The sequence below is a fragment of the Ischnura elegans genome, chromosome 2 (genome assembly GCF_921293095.1).
Source record: "Ischnura elegans chromosome 2, ioIscEleg1.1, whole genome shotgun sequence".
NCBI lineage: Eukaryota > Metazoa > Arthropoda > Insecta > Odonata > Coenagrionidae > Ischnura > Ischnura elegans.
This window is the reverse complement of record NC_060247.1, coordinates 79,796,095-79,815,722: the sequence shown is the minus strand read 5'-3', so window position 1 is coordinate 79,815,722 and position 19,628 is coordinate 79,796,095. Positions and strand designations below refer to the sequence as shown.

Sequence of the window (19,628 nt, the reverse complement as noted above, 5' to 3'; positions counted from 1 at the left end):
GGTCATCCGAGAAAAAGTGGCGATTCGATAAAGCCCTACGGAAACCCTGGTGCAATAATGTACTTACGTTGAAAAATATCCCGTCGGCAATGTAGATGAAGCATTTAACTCCATTTTATAGGTCATCAACCACTTTCTTCTCTTATTTATGTCCTTTGGGACACAAGCAAAAACCTTCCCTGGCGAGGAAATAGAGGTACTTGAGCGATGGGGCACTATACACGATTAATATGGTTTTCATACGTTTTTCTATTTAAGATACATACTGCAACACACTTATTGCATTAAGCAAATGATATAGGCGGGTAACGTAGATCATAATCTGCAATCAACTTCTCAATCAATCTCACCGAATTTCCCCAAACAATCCCCATTTTCTGTTTCAACAGCTCCTTGGAAACCCAACATATTCACAACCTGCAGTCTGACTTCTGAAACAGCAATATTTTCGCCAAATTTATGTTTTAACTCCTACAGAGACCAATTTTCTATCCACTTCCTCAGTCTCTCATCAGTGGATACCGTGCCGTGACGTCACGCACGGGCGCTCGTGATGACGTTGTGTATTCAGGCAGACGATGAAGAGTCATTTTTAAAGACTCATATCTCACAATCAGTTAAAAAACATTATTCATCCGCGAAATTTTCGGCGTAGGGACCGTCTTATTCTAGTAATTTAAAAAACTTTGCATGTCCTCCATGCGGCTCTGTCAAATACTGTGCGATCAAGCTGGCTTCTTTTTCCGTGGTTTGTTTTCTAACGAAAACTCTTTTTTTAACTCAACCGCACTAGCAGCTTAAAAAAATTAGATCGCCATATCTGCGGGCACGGGTCCAGACATTTTTCGGAGATTGATTGATCCCTTATTGAGAGCTTTGTGGAGGGCCCTTCAAATGCAGCACTCCGTCCGCCAGATGGGACATTCAGCCGCACCCCTTTGGCGCCTTTCGTATAGAGCAGACTAACACCGAGGTCGGGTTTCTCTACACTCTTCCTACTCCATCCTTACCCATGGATTATGAAGAAAAAGCGCACAGCAAATAAAGGGCAACTGTAGATATGCCGCAAAAAATCACACAAGACCAATGTGACAGTTTAGGGTAAGTGTTATATTACCAGGAAATGAATGCTAGGAGCTGCTTTGAGGTGAGTCATCACGAAATAGATAGCTCAGATACATTCCCCCTGATCATGCCTAATTGATTAAAACAATTTGATTAATTAGCCAGTCCAAAGCCTGGATAAAGTGAGATGGTCATCAGAAAGTAATTAATTCCACAATTAATTAATTGCTGAAATCTCCAGTGGCTTAACCACAATCAATGTGCACCTTATACTTTCTATTTGCGTGTCATTTGTTATTTCTCGGAAGATAGGGACATGATTCCTTTTGTAACTCCAAAAGGGTTAACCGTGTGCCTTCTTGGCAGTGCGCTTTTTCGCGATACCTCCCTCTGGCGAAAACGACCTAAGCTGTCGGTGGCTACTAATACTTTCCTACCATATCAGTGGATAATTGGGCGTCCAACCCTCTCGACCCCCTAGAGACTTGATCTTGGACTAGTGGAGACTCTTCACGGCTAGGAGACCCACGAGCTTTTACGAAAATTTTTGAAGCATACTTACAGGCGCAGGATTTTCTTTTCACCTAGTGTTATTTCTGAAAATAATATTCCAGGATAACCATGCTGCTGTTTAATCTCAGGAAGGCTACTGATAATAGGTTCGACGATTTGATGAATTATTTTATTTGGGATTATTTTTCACCAGGTACAATGGATAACATCCCACGAAAATCATGGCATCGTACAAATGAATTTTCCGGAAAGGTTAATGTCAAATGCGGATTCTTTAAACTTCCACCAATTGATGTCGATAATTATAGTTACATCTTATGTTTAGGACCAATTATACGAAATTACTACGAGAAGAGTAAAGTTTGATTGTGGTTTGGAAGATATGAAGTTAACATAAACAATGCTGGAGGGTTCCAAAAGAGTGAATATTTCTGTTACCTTTGATAAATCCAAATCAATTTTCAAATATCGGAGAAAATTAAGAATCCATATACCTCAGACGCCAAATTGTGTTGCAATTCCGATTCCATACATTGAGCTGGAAAAATTTAAAGAAGCTTCAACATCCATCAGGAAAAGATAGCTGACCGATTTCCTTCTTCCATCACACCTCCAAATCATGTCCTGCATCTGATAAGGATTCTGTAAGTATTATTTTTAATATTATGTCAGCTCAAAATAAAAATAAAAGTATTATGACAGTCGATCTGGGTCAAAAATATTAATAAACAATATCTCCAATGAATAGAGATATATAAAATTCCATTGAAAGATGTCATCAGTAAGAGAAACTAATAAAATCAACGAAAAGTTGAGGAATTTCCAGATGGCACAGTCGTAATGAAAAATTCGAGTACGTGGTAACCCTATGAGTAAAGAATTAAGTTACTTACAGCTGAGGCTCCCAAGTTCAAACCCCGATAGAAGCCTTCGGACGCTCCCGTTAAAAATTCCTCTTGTTGCGAGGTGTCCCACGGACGTGCCACTGAGGAAATATATTTCACACGCCGTCCTCACGTATTCCAACCAACCTTAGGGTTGAAGCACTGGGTGAGATAACGGAAGGGCGATCAGCCTTGGTCAATTCATATGGAATACTATCCCAAAATAAATTATGAGAGCCTTCCCTCCGATGCAATGATAAAGATTTTGAGAATTATGTTAAAAGCCTTCGAGTGCCTTCATCGGGTTGCGGATGGTGAGTCGACCTCTAAATATATACGTTAGCTGCTCGATAAGAGAGTTCACTTGTCGAATAACCAGTTGTATAAAAAAAGCGACGGCGATCTGAGGGAGTATTGGCCTATCCTTGGGTGAGGTAGTAAATGCAACTGAAATCTGTGAAGTTGCCGCGACTTGGCGACAGGGGGCAGTCAACATTAATGTCTCTCATGTCCTCTCATCACCTAGAGAAGAGGGCAGTAGCATTTCTTCATGGGCGTGGAGGGGTTGATACAGCGATACAAATTTCACTGCGGGCGAGGTAACATTTACTCCAACGGCTGTAGTACTGTGATGTGGAAGGCGAGGGTTATATAAACCGTACTCTGAGTACAAATAAGTAATAATATTTAATGACAAATGCCAAAAGTCAGTATAACTCACTTTAACAATATCACTTATCGTTTCCATACATTAAAATGATTTGAAAATATTCACATGCCACTCGTTCAGTCAGGACTGTATTTCAAAGTCGTGTACTAATAACCGTAAAGGACCTAAAATCTGGAATTTGCAAAGGTATCAATAGGAAAAGTATACATGGAGATATCAATAACGTCACCTCTATAGACGACATAGGCCGGTTAATTAACGACTGCAATGAATGGGAATTCACCGAGGAAATATTTTAGAAAAAATTAAGTGTTAGCTTTTACGAGCAAAATCATGACTATTCTGTAGATTTGATGCGTAGTAACATGAATACCGTGCAGTTCGAGAAAATCAGTAAGCATCGCGTTTTGATTCAATGCCTTCCAAGCAAGATCAACGCAAAAGTCAAAATGTTAACCTTGTCTAATCAAAAATTCATTTCAATTTCGAAATGGAAGACGGCGTTGAAACATATTTCGATGAGACTCAGCATCCGACTGGATTCTCTGCACAAAAATGCAATGGTGGTGACCACTTCAAAGCCGGGTTCATACGATTCTTGGAATCCTGCCAGTTGATAAAGAGGCAGCCAAGCAGTTGCCAGCCGTGAAGGCATTATCTTAAAAATTGGATTGTGTAAACACCCAAAACCGCAAAAAAAGTGACTCATGCTCATAAAAATAGCCCATTTTCTAATTCCGTTTAATTTTCCTGCCTATCTTTCACACGTCTACCCGCAATATCACGTATAGATATCACGTAAACACTTTTTTTTTAATAAATTACACGTAAATTTTGTTAGTCCTTCAAACTTCATCATCAAACCATTAATGTAACAATAATAATGCGATTGATGCTTCTTTTCGTGCCATTTATTATACCTAAGTAAGTATTCCGTGTCTGTGAATGACGAGAAGATTTGCCCCGTGAATAGATTACATTCAACACATCCTTGTGATGCAGCGAAGTATAAGTATGGGGAAACGAGAGATTGGGTGAATTTTTTTATTAAAGCCAAAGAAAATTTCCAGAAAAAATAAATCATTCTAAATAATTCCAAGGATTGAATGATTGATGAGAAGATTTACAATGAAATTTGTGAAATTCGGTCATTAATTCTCTACGGACTCTCTCTCTCTGTCTGAAGCAGATTCTCTCATTCTGTAGCAGAACTAGGATAGAAAAAATATGGAAAAATGACGACGAAAATAAACCGCAAAGCACTTATGCAACACAAAATCAGCCTAATCAATTTTGATGAAGTTTATAAACCAGGTAAATTAAAAATTGAAGACTAAATAATATTAGAACCATCTTTTCAGCAATACAAAAAACAAAACATGCGAATTGAAGTCTCGAAATAGAGTTCTCGGTGATTTAGGTTGGCTAACCTCCAGATAAATCATGACCTTAATGCAGAGCCGGCCTTAGGGCGGGGCGACCGGGGCGACTGCCCCGGGCCCCGCGCTTTGGGGGGCCCCGCGTTCGTGAAAAAAAATAAAATATACGATAGTTTGAAAACGCAATTTCAACTATTACTGTATTGTTAAGTCCGTGCTAAACAAAAAATAATATTATGAAAAAGGAATAATAATGCAGTAATTTAAAGTTTAAAGCGCGCTTTTTATGTTTATTTTACGTTATAATTTTATGAATGAATATAATTATAAATTTTATTTGTATTATACTATTTTGAACTCAACTGCGTGATGGTATTATAACGGCGTAATTACGAAGTCTGAATTTGGGAGGGGAACACACACTTGGCCAGAGAGTGGTAGGGATTCAAAATGCTCGAGTTTGTAGATGGGGTATAGAGTTTAATATTTTAAGTGAAGGGCCCCGCACTGAAGGTTCGCCCCTAGCCCCGCACCTGCTAGCGCCGTCTCTGCCCTAATGGGTGCATTAGTCAATGGAGTCAGCCCATGTCCGATGTCTTGCTGCGCAAATTCGCCGAAAGATCAAAGCAAACGAAGATGCAAGGAGCATTCTATCGGTCAAACAGCAGTAGAGATAAATTACGAGAGATATTTCAGAGCCACAGAAATGCGGCACGCACGAATAAAGATATTTCACGGTAAAAATATGGATGCCGAGCTAATCAACAGCCTCAGGATGATTATAATTGACCCAATGCAGTAATCATCCCCCGTTCAAATAATGAAAGATCATGAATTTTGCAATGATAATACGGAAATAAGACGAAGCTATTTAGATTCGCCGTCTAATACCGACTTTTAATGACAAAGTTAAAAATATTATTTTACGGTATTCGTTCCCAAAACTCCTTGACCTTGAATACCAACGCGAATGTCATCATCACGTGCCGAGGTACAAGGGAACGTAGTGCTTTCCTTGAGCGCTAGTGAAAAATGCTTGGTACCATTCGACCACATTCAGTGTTTCAATTAAAAAAAGGCTGTGTCCTGAACAACGACAGTCTGTATTACCCCGACCTCGTAAAAGCCACTTTCGTAATCTGAGAATGGTGCATCGTTAAGATTCCTCGCTACAGGAGTAACTTTCAATAGCTGCAATTGCTCATCAGGCAAAAAAAGAGAACGTGAAGAGTAGTAGGCGTACACGTTGCTACAATCCGAAGTTTCTAAACATCTGTGTTAGATTTATCAGCGTTTTCACTGCGAATAAAAAATATCCAAACACCGCATAAAATAGACCTTTGTTATTCGTCTATGAAACCAAAGGAAAAAAACATGTGGATAAAAAACTGCGAATATTGGCCTGTACATGAAAGAAGTACCTACCTAGAAAAGTACACAGCAAATTTTTGTGCAGGAGAAAAGGGATTTTCCATAAAGGAATAATTATAAGAGGCTCAAACCTGAGTTTGTCAACTGAGGGGATGAAACATATCCATTAATATCGGGATTATCAGGTAAGCAGAACGAGAAAAAACGAAAATATAACATAAAAATTTAAGAAACATTAAAAATACGATTTTCAAACAAAACATATGGCTAAATACTCACTCTTTCTTTTAACGACGATAAAATTTTAGCAGAAAGGCTGCTTCGTCTAATATTGCTGAAGACCTGTAGAGTGCATTGCAATGATCCATATTCTAGCCAGAACAGATGTAATTCTTTGCGTAGTGAAATTCAGAATCGTAAGGAAACAAACGACTAGAAGACTACGTAAAGATACACAGAGATTCCAAGATGGGACAGTAAGGGGTGGGAAAAACACCAGGGATCCGTGGAGGTTCTGACCTCAAGGATTGCCGGGACTAATTTTTCATTTTCAGGGTGTTTCAGGAGGAATCTGTAGTACTTCTGGAGGAGGTTGGGGGACACAAATTAAGCATTTATGTCCATAAATCAGTGGTCGCATGCTAGTTACTAAGCTATGGCAACGCAAATATATTTTTGGATGCACTTTGCAGTTTCCATGAATACGATTTTTCCCGAGTACCCAGCCTTTTCGGCCTTTGATTTAATACTCTGGATTACTAAGGAAATAAAATAATTAAGGCTGGACGAAAACGTGCAACAGTAATTGTCTGAAACAATTAATTTTAGAGCTGAATTAAACGAGAGCTTTGAGCGAGTATCAACAATACGAATGCACATTATCACCCATTTTGAGATTTTTGTCTCACAATGGAGGGGGTGAGAAGCTGAGGGGTACAAGTGATTTCTTCTCAAAACAGCATCAGGTACAGGAATTGATAGAAGAATTATACAAAAATTTGGTGGCCAAGGGATACGAGAGAGTCTCTGTTCTGTGCTGACACCGAGTGGAAAATCAAATGCACTACTAAATACCCAATTGACCTCTTATATTTTCATTACCTAATTTCTGCCCCAACTCTGTTTAGAAAAAAATCACATATACCCCTTGGCTTCTCACCCCCTTAATTATAATCTCACATTCTCGTTTAATCTTAATTATGTGCTTCAAATTGTCTCTCCTAGCACCTCCTGAATAGATGCATATTCCTCATGAAACACCCTGTATATTAATATTTCCCGCGACCAATAAAGGGCTTTGATAAATTCTGGGTGGGACTCGGTGGAAATTATCTCCAACGTGAACTTTTTTTTATTTTCATTGAATTTAATGTTTTTTTTAAAAAGACTGATATCCGCTGCCGGTCATAAGAAAACCGCCGCCTCACGCCTATTGAGGCGTCTAGCGGGGTAGTATGTAGATACTGCACTCATACGCCCAGCTTGGCTCAAGGCAGCTCTTAGGAATGCAGTTTTATGGGACCTCTCCTTAGGAGGAGTAAGTCTTCCTGCCGATAATGAAGTGACTCTCATAAGCATAGAAAAATCTTCGATGGAGCAGTTCCGTGGAAATGAGGTAGGATCAGATCAGTTTTCCGAAAAGAAATGCGGAGAGAGGCCCAATCAAAGTATAGAAGTACTTGGACGAAGGCAGATTGCATGCGCTTAAGTCTCCTGATCATTGGGGGCTTGGCTACGGAGACCCATATTTTTTCAGCATAGGATATCTACAAATTACAATTGCTATTACCGGAATTCTTTTATCAAAAATTTGGTACATTTTAATACATCCGAAAGGGAGAAAAAAAGGATGCAGCTATTTAAATTGAATATTTACCTCATAACAAATTGGCTTTCGACGTAATGAACATCAGTATAGATAATGAGCATATATTCTTTCGCCACATTTTCATCACACCATTCTGGTCACCTGTAGCTAAAAAGATAAGGGAGACAGTAATCAACCGATTAAAAAATTGTTTTAAAGAAAAATTTATGCTATATTATTTAAAATACAGTATGCGTATAGGGCCGTAATACCACCTACATTCCTCATTACCGTTATACAGCATCTCAAAATAAAATGAATGCAGGGTTTTTTCTCTGTCACATAAGGGAAGTAGCATCGTAGTAGTGGTCGTTGTGAATCTTCTCGAAAGATAACGGAGAATCAGTGGTAACCAGGGTAACAAAGGTAACCATGGTAACCGTGGCCTTGGATATTTTCTAGTATTCACGGGCATATGCTGCAAGATTGGTGTCTCTCGTAGAATAGGGAAATTGCATACTTTTTATAAACAGTATGCTGATATACTACAGTAAACACTCAGTACCGCAATATACTTTTTTCCGCTTAAGATTCAGTTTTTACCCTAGAAAATGACTCCCAAAAGTCTCCCGAGTTTCGCGGGCTAAAAAATACCGCCCCCACTAATCTTTGGCCGTGACGTCATAGTTCAGTACGAGTCCAAGATCCAAGCCCAAACTGCAGGTTTGGAAGAGCCACGTTGCGTTTAAAGGAGAACATGGGTGAAGTAAGGAAAAATTACAAGTGGTGCATTGTTCCTCTGTGCAATAACACCCCAGAAAAAATTTTCGTCTGCATTCCCACGGAGGAAATTAGAAGAAAAGCCTCGATGCATGCCGTCTGTCGGGATGAGCGTTACGGAAAAATAAGAGTATCGGAATGATAAACCCGTGTGCTATGTGAGCGAAGATAACTTTAATATTAATAATATATCCATATTTCATTGACTGAATAACTTGAAACTGAGATTTTTCGATAATTCGGCCGCCGTAGAATAAAAACTCAACTTCACAACAAAAATCGAGATAGGTGTTTCTCGATGGTTATGATGGACTCAAATTATTTATGGCACTTGTTCAATTTCAGTTACGGAAGGACATAGAAAATTCCATGATGTTTAAAATCAAGAGAGGAAATATGAAAATACAGAGCAACGTTGATCCTCATGCATTCGAGTGCCAGCCAAGAAGACAGCGTTTTCTTCTACTGTCGGCGTCAAAATGATGTGCCGCAGTACTTTGCAAATTTATACCCTGGCTTCACTGCATGCTATAATAATGAACTATATGTCATTTTAAAGGAAATTTTATCCTAAATTCTGATTTATTTTATTACAAAAAAATTGAAAAATGTATAGACACGGCCAGTGCAATATAAATGACTCCGCGCACCGAAAAATTAGCCGTTTTGTCAACTTCATGAACTTTGCAACTCAACCTAAGGAAAACTACTACGTCTACAGCATTCATCTTCCACATTAATTTACACTCGTCAGTGCGGATTAATAAAATGGCTTTTGGGTATTTTTAGAACTTATATAATATATATTTTGTTATAAATTAATGAAAATATTTAAACATCGTCTTGTCCCAAAGATAAAGGAAGTTGTAGATGGAAAAAGAATGGAATCCAGAGGTGGTCACAAAAAATGAATCGCAGCATTCTTTGATTTTATTCTACGCCGGCTTGCTTTTCAGAAAAAGTTGAGTCACAATGAGGAATGTTCCGCGGCCCTTGATTTGGAAACTGTGGAGATAGAGGAAGACGCGTGGATCAGCAATTTCCATTTAGTTGGTTGTCAGGATAAACCAAGGATCCATTTAAAGGTTGTTAGGCTATCGTATAAAGATAGGACTGATGTGCACCACAGGGGAAATGGGATGTTTGAGGGAAAGTCAAACCCAAAGTTGTCCAAAGAATGTGCAGTTCTATGTTGCTCTTTCCCAGTTAAAACAAAATAGAAATTGGATTGGGATGATATTTTCACCACGGGTTCCAGTGATAGTGAGAGTGCAGGTGATCATGGTCATCGTCGAAGGTCATCTCTCTAGGATTTCCGATACGGAATTTTTAAGTGACAACCGATCGCAATGACGATGAGCTCGCCTTTAGAGTAGGTTTCAGATATATCGTGAGAAAAGCTCCCAAAATGTATTAAAGACTCCGTTTGGAAAATATTCAAATTTTAATGTTACTTTAGGAAGGCCTTCTAATTACAAAAGTAACTTATTAACACCTGAAGACGTTGTATTTATTATATTAATCGAAATGCGATTGACCGATTCTTTCTGCAGAATAGGAAGTGGTTTCGGGGTTTTGAGTTACAAGATGGTAGATTGTGTTGGAAGTTCGTCTATATTATCGCTACTAAATTGAAACATTAATAGTCTGGCTTCCTCAGAGCTTCCTGTCGCCCTCCAGGCAAGGTATTTTTAAGTTGAAAGTATCATCGACAGCTTCGAGGTGGAAATAAGTTCACCGTAAGACTCTCTACCGGACTGCCAAAAGAATACACATTTCACATGAGTATACGCTTTCGCCAATGTTATACGCAAGTCTCACTTTGTTATGAACTATAAAACATTTCAGATGCACATCGGTTGGTTCCTTTAATTGCGTCGATGTTGCCCGGGCGACCACCATATCGAATTCCCATCGTAAAAAATGCCCCAGATATGATACGCTAAATTTTTTTCGCGTATAGAAGCCGATATTCACTTTTAACATTGTTTTTCATGGGATATATGTTTCGATTAACGTCATTTCGTTTATCGTCACATTTTTCAGGAACGTTAAACGAGGACTCACTGTACTGGAACTAAGAAATGCCTCACAACCAAGCCGTCGCTTGTGTCCAAATGCCTATGCTGGCCTATGCTGCTTCCTTCGCTTCCTCGTACTGAACTATGACGTCAATTTGCCGCTAGCCAATCATCGGGCGTTTTCGAGTCCCACTCGTATTTGAAAATTCTCTTGAACTTTAATGAATAAAATATCGCTAACGACATCAAAAAGTAATAAAACCTTTTCACTGTGAAACGCAAACATGTATTTCTACATGATTTTGGAGCTCAAAACTGTTTCTGAAATGTATGCAAGTTCCCTATTGACGATGTAATACACGAAGGATCGGTGTCGAATTTAGGGGGTGGGTCTCAAGGGTCATGATTCCCCCCTAATTTGGTCAAAAATGTTTAATAGTTATTAGTTTAATAGTTTTTGTATCATTGTACCCTGTAAAGAAGTAAAGGGAGTGTAAATGAAAATGCATGGTTACAAGCCGCAAATGTCAGAGAAGTTCGAGTTGTATTTATCGCAGAGAGTGGCACTGCGTATAAAAAAACAAGCTAAAAAATAAAATAAGCTGTCTTAAACCTCTCCCGGGGGGTATTCCTTACTCCCCGACGCCCGGTCTTGACCCCGTCCCCTGAATTCGATGCTGAACCCGGCCCTATGAAGGATTTGATTCCCTGTTAAATGGTTGCGGAAAATGGCCCAATGGGACATGAGCACGTTAAAGATCCTACTTGAACGCTAATGTTTCCACTCTGCTAATGCTACTACCACTAACTCAAAAATCATACGGCGCAGCTGTTGGATTCATCCTAAAATACTGAATGTGGATTGATAGTAGATATTACTAAACGCAGTCAACCTCACCCTCAATAACGAGCAGAGACCACTGAAAATACGATGCCATGATACCGTAGGATATGCGCAAATGGGTGTCAATGGAAAAACGGTCCTTTCGATAATCTCTTTTATAAAGCTTTTCGTACGTTTATTAAGAATTACAGTTGATGTTATAAAATATCGTAAAATCATTGATAGTGTAGGATGACTGCTGTTCCTACTAAATAATACAGAGAAAATCGCCCCACCGGTAATAAGTAGATGCATGCATTGCGAATCATTTGCGTGAGCGCGCGCCGTAACACAAGCCGAATTCATGCGCAGTCACTATTTCACGATTCGGTGGAATTTTCACGATGTGGTCACAATTTCGATCTTGGGATAGGAGTGAAAGCGCCCAAGAGTGTCCAAGTTTTCTCCCCTGGGGGACAGAAATACTCTCTTTCCTCACAACAAAGAAACCTCTCTGCTTCTTTTTATCGTCGCTCCCGTCTCACCCACAAGCTTCCTAGAGATAATCAACATCGCTCCACTCGCTTCCCTCTCGCTGATTGAAAATGTCTCTTTCTCACAAAAAAGGCTACTACAGCAAGGCATGGGAGGATCACCTGAGGAGAATGGCTAACCTTGACAGCCTCTACCCAAGAAGGTACGCCCCAGACCCTCTTACGCATCACCTGAGCTACCCCAAGAGTAGGGACCTGTGGAAACCCAAACCAGCGGCACCTAAGGAGAAAGAAGTCGCTTTCAACTACGCTGGTGAGTTAAAATTCTTTCACTTTAATCGCCCATTCAAATATTCCACCACAGCTGCGAATAAACGGCCTTCCCCACTCCCTGTTGACACTATCATAAGCAATTATTTTGACTCTTCGACACTCTCATCCTAAAAAGGACATCAATAAATTCTTACAAAATAGCGTAGAATGTAACACTGATTTTCACCCTGTTTGCAGATGAAAAAATATTAACAAGTGTTCTATATATAGATTAACTTTTAACCGTACTATTTAAGCATAAACTAACTTAAATTTTTAAGCATTTTTTTCATGTCTTAAAGCCCATAAAAATGCGAGCTTCAGTCATATATATTATTCAACATACTGAATTGAAAATTTTCAGTTAAAGGATATCATATTTCGCACTTGACCTGTGGAAAAATAATTGTTTGTGACCTACCTGATTTTTCTGAAGAATTAGGCTAAGGTTGTAAGAAAATATACAGGGGTGGATCTAGGATTTCTTTCTAGGGGGGCCCAGGGATACCTCATAGTACAAAAGAAACGCAATCATAATGGGACCGTATGAAAAATTTTGTATATTTTTCAAGTGTCAGGGGGGGATCATGCCCCCTCCTATGAAAATGTATGTATTCTAACGGCCTTGATCAGCTGGTTGGTGAAAACCGAGAGCCCTTGCCCGAGTTGGTTTTGGAGGGCAATCATCTGTTTTATTCTTATTAATTTCTCTCTCCCAACTATTAATTATTTTCTCTCATGAGGTGATAAGCTCGAAATTCACATTAACATCTGCAGTTGGTTAACCAACTTTGAATGTATTTTTCAGCTAGAAATTGGACACCTGTACATAGTGGGATCTAGTTGCATCTCCAAAAATGTTGTTTAAAATGTGATTTCTGAACTTTGGAAGCGATTATTCTCTTGATTGTGGAATGTTTCTTCTTATTTTTGCTTGTTTACTCCAACTACATGCTGTTTCCTGCTGAATTTTAGTAGGTTCCTTCTAGTCGTAGCCAGATCCTGCTAAATATTCTAGCTGGAATTTTTGCTAGGGTTGCCACCTATTTTAATTTTAAAATTGCTCTTTCATTCTGGTATCAATGTCCAGGGCAACCCATTTACACTAAGGGTGGAATTACGAGGAGGCCCCTGATTGACCTGTACAAGCCTCCTGTTTGGGCAGGCTTGGCCGTCAGGCATCCATGGTGGCATGAATATCCCGAGCTCCGTCCCTTTGACTCTCCTTATGCTTGGCTGCATTCTCCCTTCTACCTGAGGGACAGCTATCTCTCACCAGTTAAGAGGACTTACCTCTGGACTCATCACCCAATCCGACCCTTCTGTAAGTAATCCATACATTGAAATTCTTATTGTGGAAAAAATAAATTTAAACATGGCATATAAAAAATTACAATGCAAAAAAGGCCTCACACATTAAACTATAAAAAAATAATTCGTCTTTTTCATACAAGACAATGTTGAAAAGTATTCCTATAATAAAATGCTGCTAATATTTTTTCAGTAGAAAATTTTTGACACTTAAGACAGATTTCTATACTATGTAAATAAATGATGTCTTTTCTTTTACAGCTCATCACAAGCTGTGGCTGTAAAATCATATATTCTCACCAAGAATTAAGTCATCAACTCACCTCACAATTCCTGAGAAAATACCATATCCCAAACGCTATCCCAATTATATCTGTGAATTGTTGTATAAATATGTTCATTAATAAATTTTATTAAACATATTTTTTGACTTTGGAATTACTACCAAAACATAAACTGACTCTATGATCCTTCTGTAATGCACGAACTAGTAAAGTAGAAGTTAAACTAGTAAAACAGTAAGAAGAAAATTTCCTGTCACCTTGATATTTCACGTGCATTACTTTATTTGCAACACTTGCTGTATCCTATTTGACCCTTTAATAACAGGCAAGCCAATAATACTGGATAAAAAATGGCTGAGCTATGGCATACAATAACTTAGCAAAATTAATTTACTCAAACCTATCTTGAACCAGAAGTTAGGCAAGCAAGTTGTCTATTATATACTGCTGCTAATCAGACCAGGTTTTGCGTAGTTGGCCAAGTGCATTGACGGTTTCATTGGGTTTCCCCCTTCCCCGAAGAAATGAAATCATAACAATTGAAAAGCAAACTAAGTATTTATCCACCAATTTATTCTCGTGGTACAACTAGTTTCAACGCAGCGGCATCATAATCAGGTACAAGGGTTAAAGCATAAAATACATCCTTATATACCATAAAAATTTCAGTGGGGGAGGAAGAAGGTAGGTGGTAGGTGAAATCACATCATTTTTATGATATGTAAGGATGTATTGTATACTCGTAACCCTTGTACCTGATGACGATGCCGCTGCATCAAAACTAATTGTACGGCGAGAATAAATTAGTGGATAAATACTAAGTTTTCTTTTCATTTATTAAGGCCGTTTTACACGGGGCATGGAATTGCCCAGGTTAGAGCTGCATTAATTTCTAAAATGGCGCGGAATTGCGCGAATGCATGAACGAAATTAGAACGGGCTATTTTGACGTCTCGCATCCACGCATGCGTTCTTGCAATTCACCGCTTTACATGACGCAATTTTGATTGTGCCTTCGCACGTACGTCAGATTGCGCAATTCCGTGTAAAACGGCCTTTAGAATGAACATCCACAAAATTGAGCCGGAGATTGAGATTATAAATGAAATTCTGAACTTCTTTAGTGAACCGCATAAGTTTTTTCTTAATACTAAAATTATTTATTAAAAGACTACTTAATTCAGAATCCCCAGTTAGCAGATAGGAACACTTTATCTAAAATAGCATATTTTATAACTTCGATCACGTCATCCCAGCAAGTGTCTGCTGCAACTACTACTTCATGAAGCCCCATCAAAAAATAATGCAAACATACAGGTCATAGCAAGCAAGGCCATCGCCAGGGAGGTGATCAAGAGGTTCTCCCAAAATTATTCCCCACCCTCCACAAACTTGCAGTCATACTTGAAATTGCAATTCAGTTACTTGTACGCCTTATATTCAAATTATAATAAATTTGCGACATATATTCTGTCAATATAGCATTTTTAGTCAGATTGGAATATTCTTTACATTTTGTCACCAAGAGCTACCAATAACAGAAAATATCAAGGAGGTTGGAAGATCTGGAAGTGCTGTTTCCAAGTTTTTAGAGTGGTCAGAGTTCCACTATCTTAGTTTGACTAATTTTGGACTCTGACTAATATTTTGAGGAAGCTAAGATTTGTTCTGAAAATGCACTACAATAAGTGAAAAATGCTACCATAATTTCTAGTATATAGTCAGTGTTTGTCATCAGTTTTTCCCCATCACTCGCGATACTTCTATCAATGTATAAACTCAGTGTCCTGTTAGACACTTCACTGGTGGGGATATCCTTGAAAACAGGGGTGCCAAGTTACAAAAAATATTGGGGGGGCCCAAACCGGGGACCTTGCTTTGGTAAATTTTATAAGTAGTGAATTTTAAGTTTTTTAAGCATTTTAGAAGAGTCATATGATCAACATTAGAACCCTGATCACTCGAATCTCAATATCTGGACGCTCCGGGAAAAATCGACAAGCCTGACACATTTTTCCTCACATCTATAATGAATTTTTGGGGGGGCTTGGGCCCCCTCAGGCCCCATGGAGTCGGCGCCACTGCTTGAAAATATACTTTTATATGTACTGTAATTGATAGCTTTCCATTGGCTACAATAAAATTAAATACCAGTTTAAGTGCAGGGAAATGACTAATAACCTCCCCTTTTAGTATCTCATATCTGGCATGATAACCAACTTAGCAGCCAGAGAGATATTGCCATATCCATAGTCTTTAATAAAACATGATCAACGTTTGCAAACCCTTTAAATACTTGACTAAGAATTCAGCAACAGGACTTTCCATAGATGGGGGAAATGAAACAGTAATGACCCTCAAACTGAGGCAAAAGTGTTTTAATCATACCCCTTCAAATACAAAAGTATGTATTAAATATCTCTTCGAACACAGAAGTAAATTACCCACATGATCCAAACTGGGTATAAAAATGAAGAAAAACCCTTTGATAACTGACAAATGTAGGTGAACTTCATTTGTTCAACTTAGAATTTCTAGGAACAGACATGGTAATGTTCAATTTTCAAGCACAGATAATTTGAGAAAAACTCTATGCGAAATAAAGGCTGTTTTTGCTCATTGAAATTCCTACAAATTAACTACCAAGCCACATAAAAGATGCAACTGTACACTGCTAAGGATATCTTAATATGCATACCATAATTTTAGGTACAACTAATGAGATTGCTGTTTCATCCATTAACATAACCTTATGGTTTTCCATTAATCTTAAGGGAGAAGATTTGTTTATGCTGCATACATGTAGCTCAGGCAATCCCCTCATGAAGTCATTAAGCTAAGATTACCAGACCAAAAAAGGATATAAATTCTGCAAGACCCTACTGTCAGCGCAATGTTAACATAATACCAAAGATAATGACATTAGATAATACCTGGAGTAATAATGTCATTCACAGAACCAATTAATGGTTTGGAAATAATTCACAAGTAAATCAGCTCCTAATGAAGCAAGTCCTGAAAAAATAATGATGACAGGTGCATACTGACTATTTACACCTAAAGTGGGAGTAACCTCTAGAGGTGGAACTATCAACACAACATAGCTCTGAGAGTGTATGACCATAACTTCCTCATTTAGACCAAGATTTGATAAGTAGATCAAGGCTGCTATTATGGATAAGCGTTGCAAAAAATAGCATACGCTATTCTGCGGGTCATTATAGCAACGACCCCGTATTATGAATGAAGCGTAGTAATAATTTTGTTCGGAATAGCAGCATGCTATTTCTTGCGCGAGCTATTTGGAAGCTCCGCCTCTTCGCGTATGAAAAACTTTCTGAACAGTTTGCGTAACCAATGAGGGAGAAGATATTTTATATATTTTTCTGTATTTTACGGAATATTGACTTGAAATTATAAATAATTGCTTTATTTACATTTAAAAATTATATTAAACCTTGGAAATATATAATACGCTTTGAAAATCTCATTTAAGAAATCAGCTGTTTGTTGTGGTTGTGATAATTTCCCAATGGCTTCAGACAGGTGGGTTAGGTCATAATTTCGTTGTTATAATGATGATTTATCGGACATAAATATTCAATGATTTACCTATATCCGATCGGTCCTTTACCGTGAGATATATGCTATGCGAAATAATCATTGAAAGCTAAATATGTTTGATTTTCTTCGTAAATGTGTTAGGCTTCGAAGTCTGTTTGTTGCATATCAGAATTAATATGTATCAACTTTTATTGTATTGCTCGTGACGATATCGTTTTACTGTATGAACTAGAAGCTTTCGTTTCTAATGTTATCTATATATTATATGACTCCCTAATTTCAGTGTTCATTCTCTGTTTAGGAAATGAAGTAGGTGGCAACGTCACAGCTGTGCTTTCATGTATTATGATGGAATAGTATCGATATTTCAGCTGCATATTTGGAAAAAGCAGAGGGAGGTGATGGTGAATTTGAGGATGGATGGAACAGCTGTGAAAAAGTGAATCTAGCAATAGTGAATCGTGTGGAAAGTGCTGTTGTGTCAGTTATCATTGTTTTCGTATCAGCTGATTTTATTATGTGCTCACTGAAATTTTTGATAGACCCTGAACTGTGCCGATAAACTGAAACTTAATTGTGTGAATAACTTACTTGTCTATAGAGGAAACAATTTGTATTCAATTCCACATGATATATATTGCATTAATGATGTAGTGCATGGATATTCCATTAAACGTTTGTGGTGAATCATATTTGTTCGGAAACTTTATTGGTGTTCGGAGAAATCCTTTGTTTTCAAGCAAGTAATTCAAGTCGACTGCCCGTGTTTATAATTTAGTAAATTTTTAGTTTTAATTGTAGAAGGCAGCGAATAGTGGGGAAAACAATTTCGACTCGTTGCATGTATTTGTATATACTGTCCAATTGAGGAAATGAACGGCTGATCAAAGTATATGGTATTATTATGGTAATATATGGTTTTCATTGAAAGCTATAACTATTAATATATTTGGCGAGTTAGTGTGTTAACACAAGCTTGAAAATTTTCAAGAATCGACCTGATAGCCTACATTGAGGATATTTTTAGTAGCAAGTCAAGTGATGAAATAAAATTATGAATTGTAAATATGAATAAAACACGTAAAATTTGGGCTAATGGTAGTAATTCTTTGCATTAATTGTTATTGTTTTCGTACTGTCGATGAAGCAAGCTTGTGCTTCATATATTAAGCTCGAATGTTAATTCCTAACCAAATCACTTAACTAGTTAAATATTCATCACTTATGCTACTATTATTTAATTAAAATAAAGCTGATATCATTTTATTTTTGGCTATTATTCCATTTTTCAATGCTTGATTAGGTTACTTTAACCTCAGAAAAACAATTCGACATCGCAATGCGCACGTTTTCTGGTTGCAATACCGAATTGCTCGGCATCGAAGACCGCGTAATATTATAGCAAGCCTACCGGTTGCAATTCGCCGTTCATAATAGTAAATAGCAACGGGCCTATGCTATTCTGAGAATTACGTTTTCCGGTGTAGTAAAAACACGAATTGCAACCGTTCGTAATACCAAATAGCATAGGCGTTGCAATACGCTATATTATAGCAACATCGGTTGCAATATCGAAGAATAGCATGATGCTATTCCATCCATAATAGCAGCCCAAGAGGTTCTTACTATCAATTCATATGAATTGTACCAGGACATCAGAAAGGGTGAATAACAACACCACAGACACTGATTTGAGCTTGGTAGCACTAATGTTGGCTATAAAACATCAAATGTCACCTTCCGCAGGATGAAATTTATACAACAAAATCCTTACATATCAAAATGGTAAAAAAACAATAAAATTGGGAGTTTTATCAACTCCAGATGGAATATGCCATAATAATTACTTTCTTGTAATTTTTCGGCAATTAGCTACCATCAATATACAGACTTATGGGTCATGTCTGCACATAACGTTGAGGATTTATTTGATATGCCATTTAAGAGGACAATTTTTTCATTGATTTATCAGCCTTCTGCAAAGGTCTTTTTGTTACACATGAACTAGGGGTAATGTCGCATTGACAGAAAATTCACAGTAGCAGTAAGAAAGTAGTAATATGTTATTCTCACAATTTCAAAGTTGCAACAAAACCCAGTCCACCAATCAAGCTCTACTTCTGCAACATTATGACTCATACAATCAATGCAATAATCGACCAGCATTATCAGCAGAAACATTAAGGAAATAGGGAAGGATGCAAATCATGTTACACACAACAATAAACTGGGACCCCTCCTCCTGATATCCACAGTTCATGACTACACACCTAAAGCTTATGCCATTGTACCGCAGTGAATTGTGTTAGTTGCCTTCAACTGATATCTAGGAAGTAATAAATAAGAATAA

The 19,628-nt window shown here is 37.9% G+C and overlaps 1 protein-coding gene across 1 annotated transcript in view; it reads left to right on the top strand.

Annotated features, from left to right (window-relative positions):
* The window catches only part of LOC124154042, a 40,186-nt gene extending 26,334 nt beyond the window's left edge, over window positions 1–13,852 (top strand). Inside the window, exons 4-6 of the mRNA XM_046527525.1 lie at window positions 11,941–12,120; window positions 13,210–13,443; window positions 13,692–13,852. Coding sequence (XP_046383481.1) covers window positions 11,941–12,120; window positions 13,210–13,443; window positions 13,692–13,714 — 437 coding nt within the window. The 3' untranslated portion in view covers window positions 13,715–13,852. The remainder of the gene's footprint in view (window positions 1–11,940; window positions 12,121–13,209; window positions 13,444–13,691) is intronic.
* The last annotated feature ends 5,776 nt before the right edge of the window (window positions 13,853–19,628 follow it).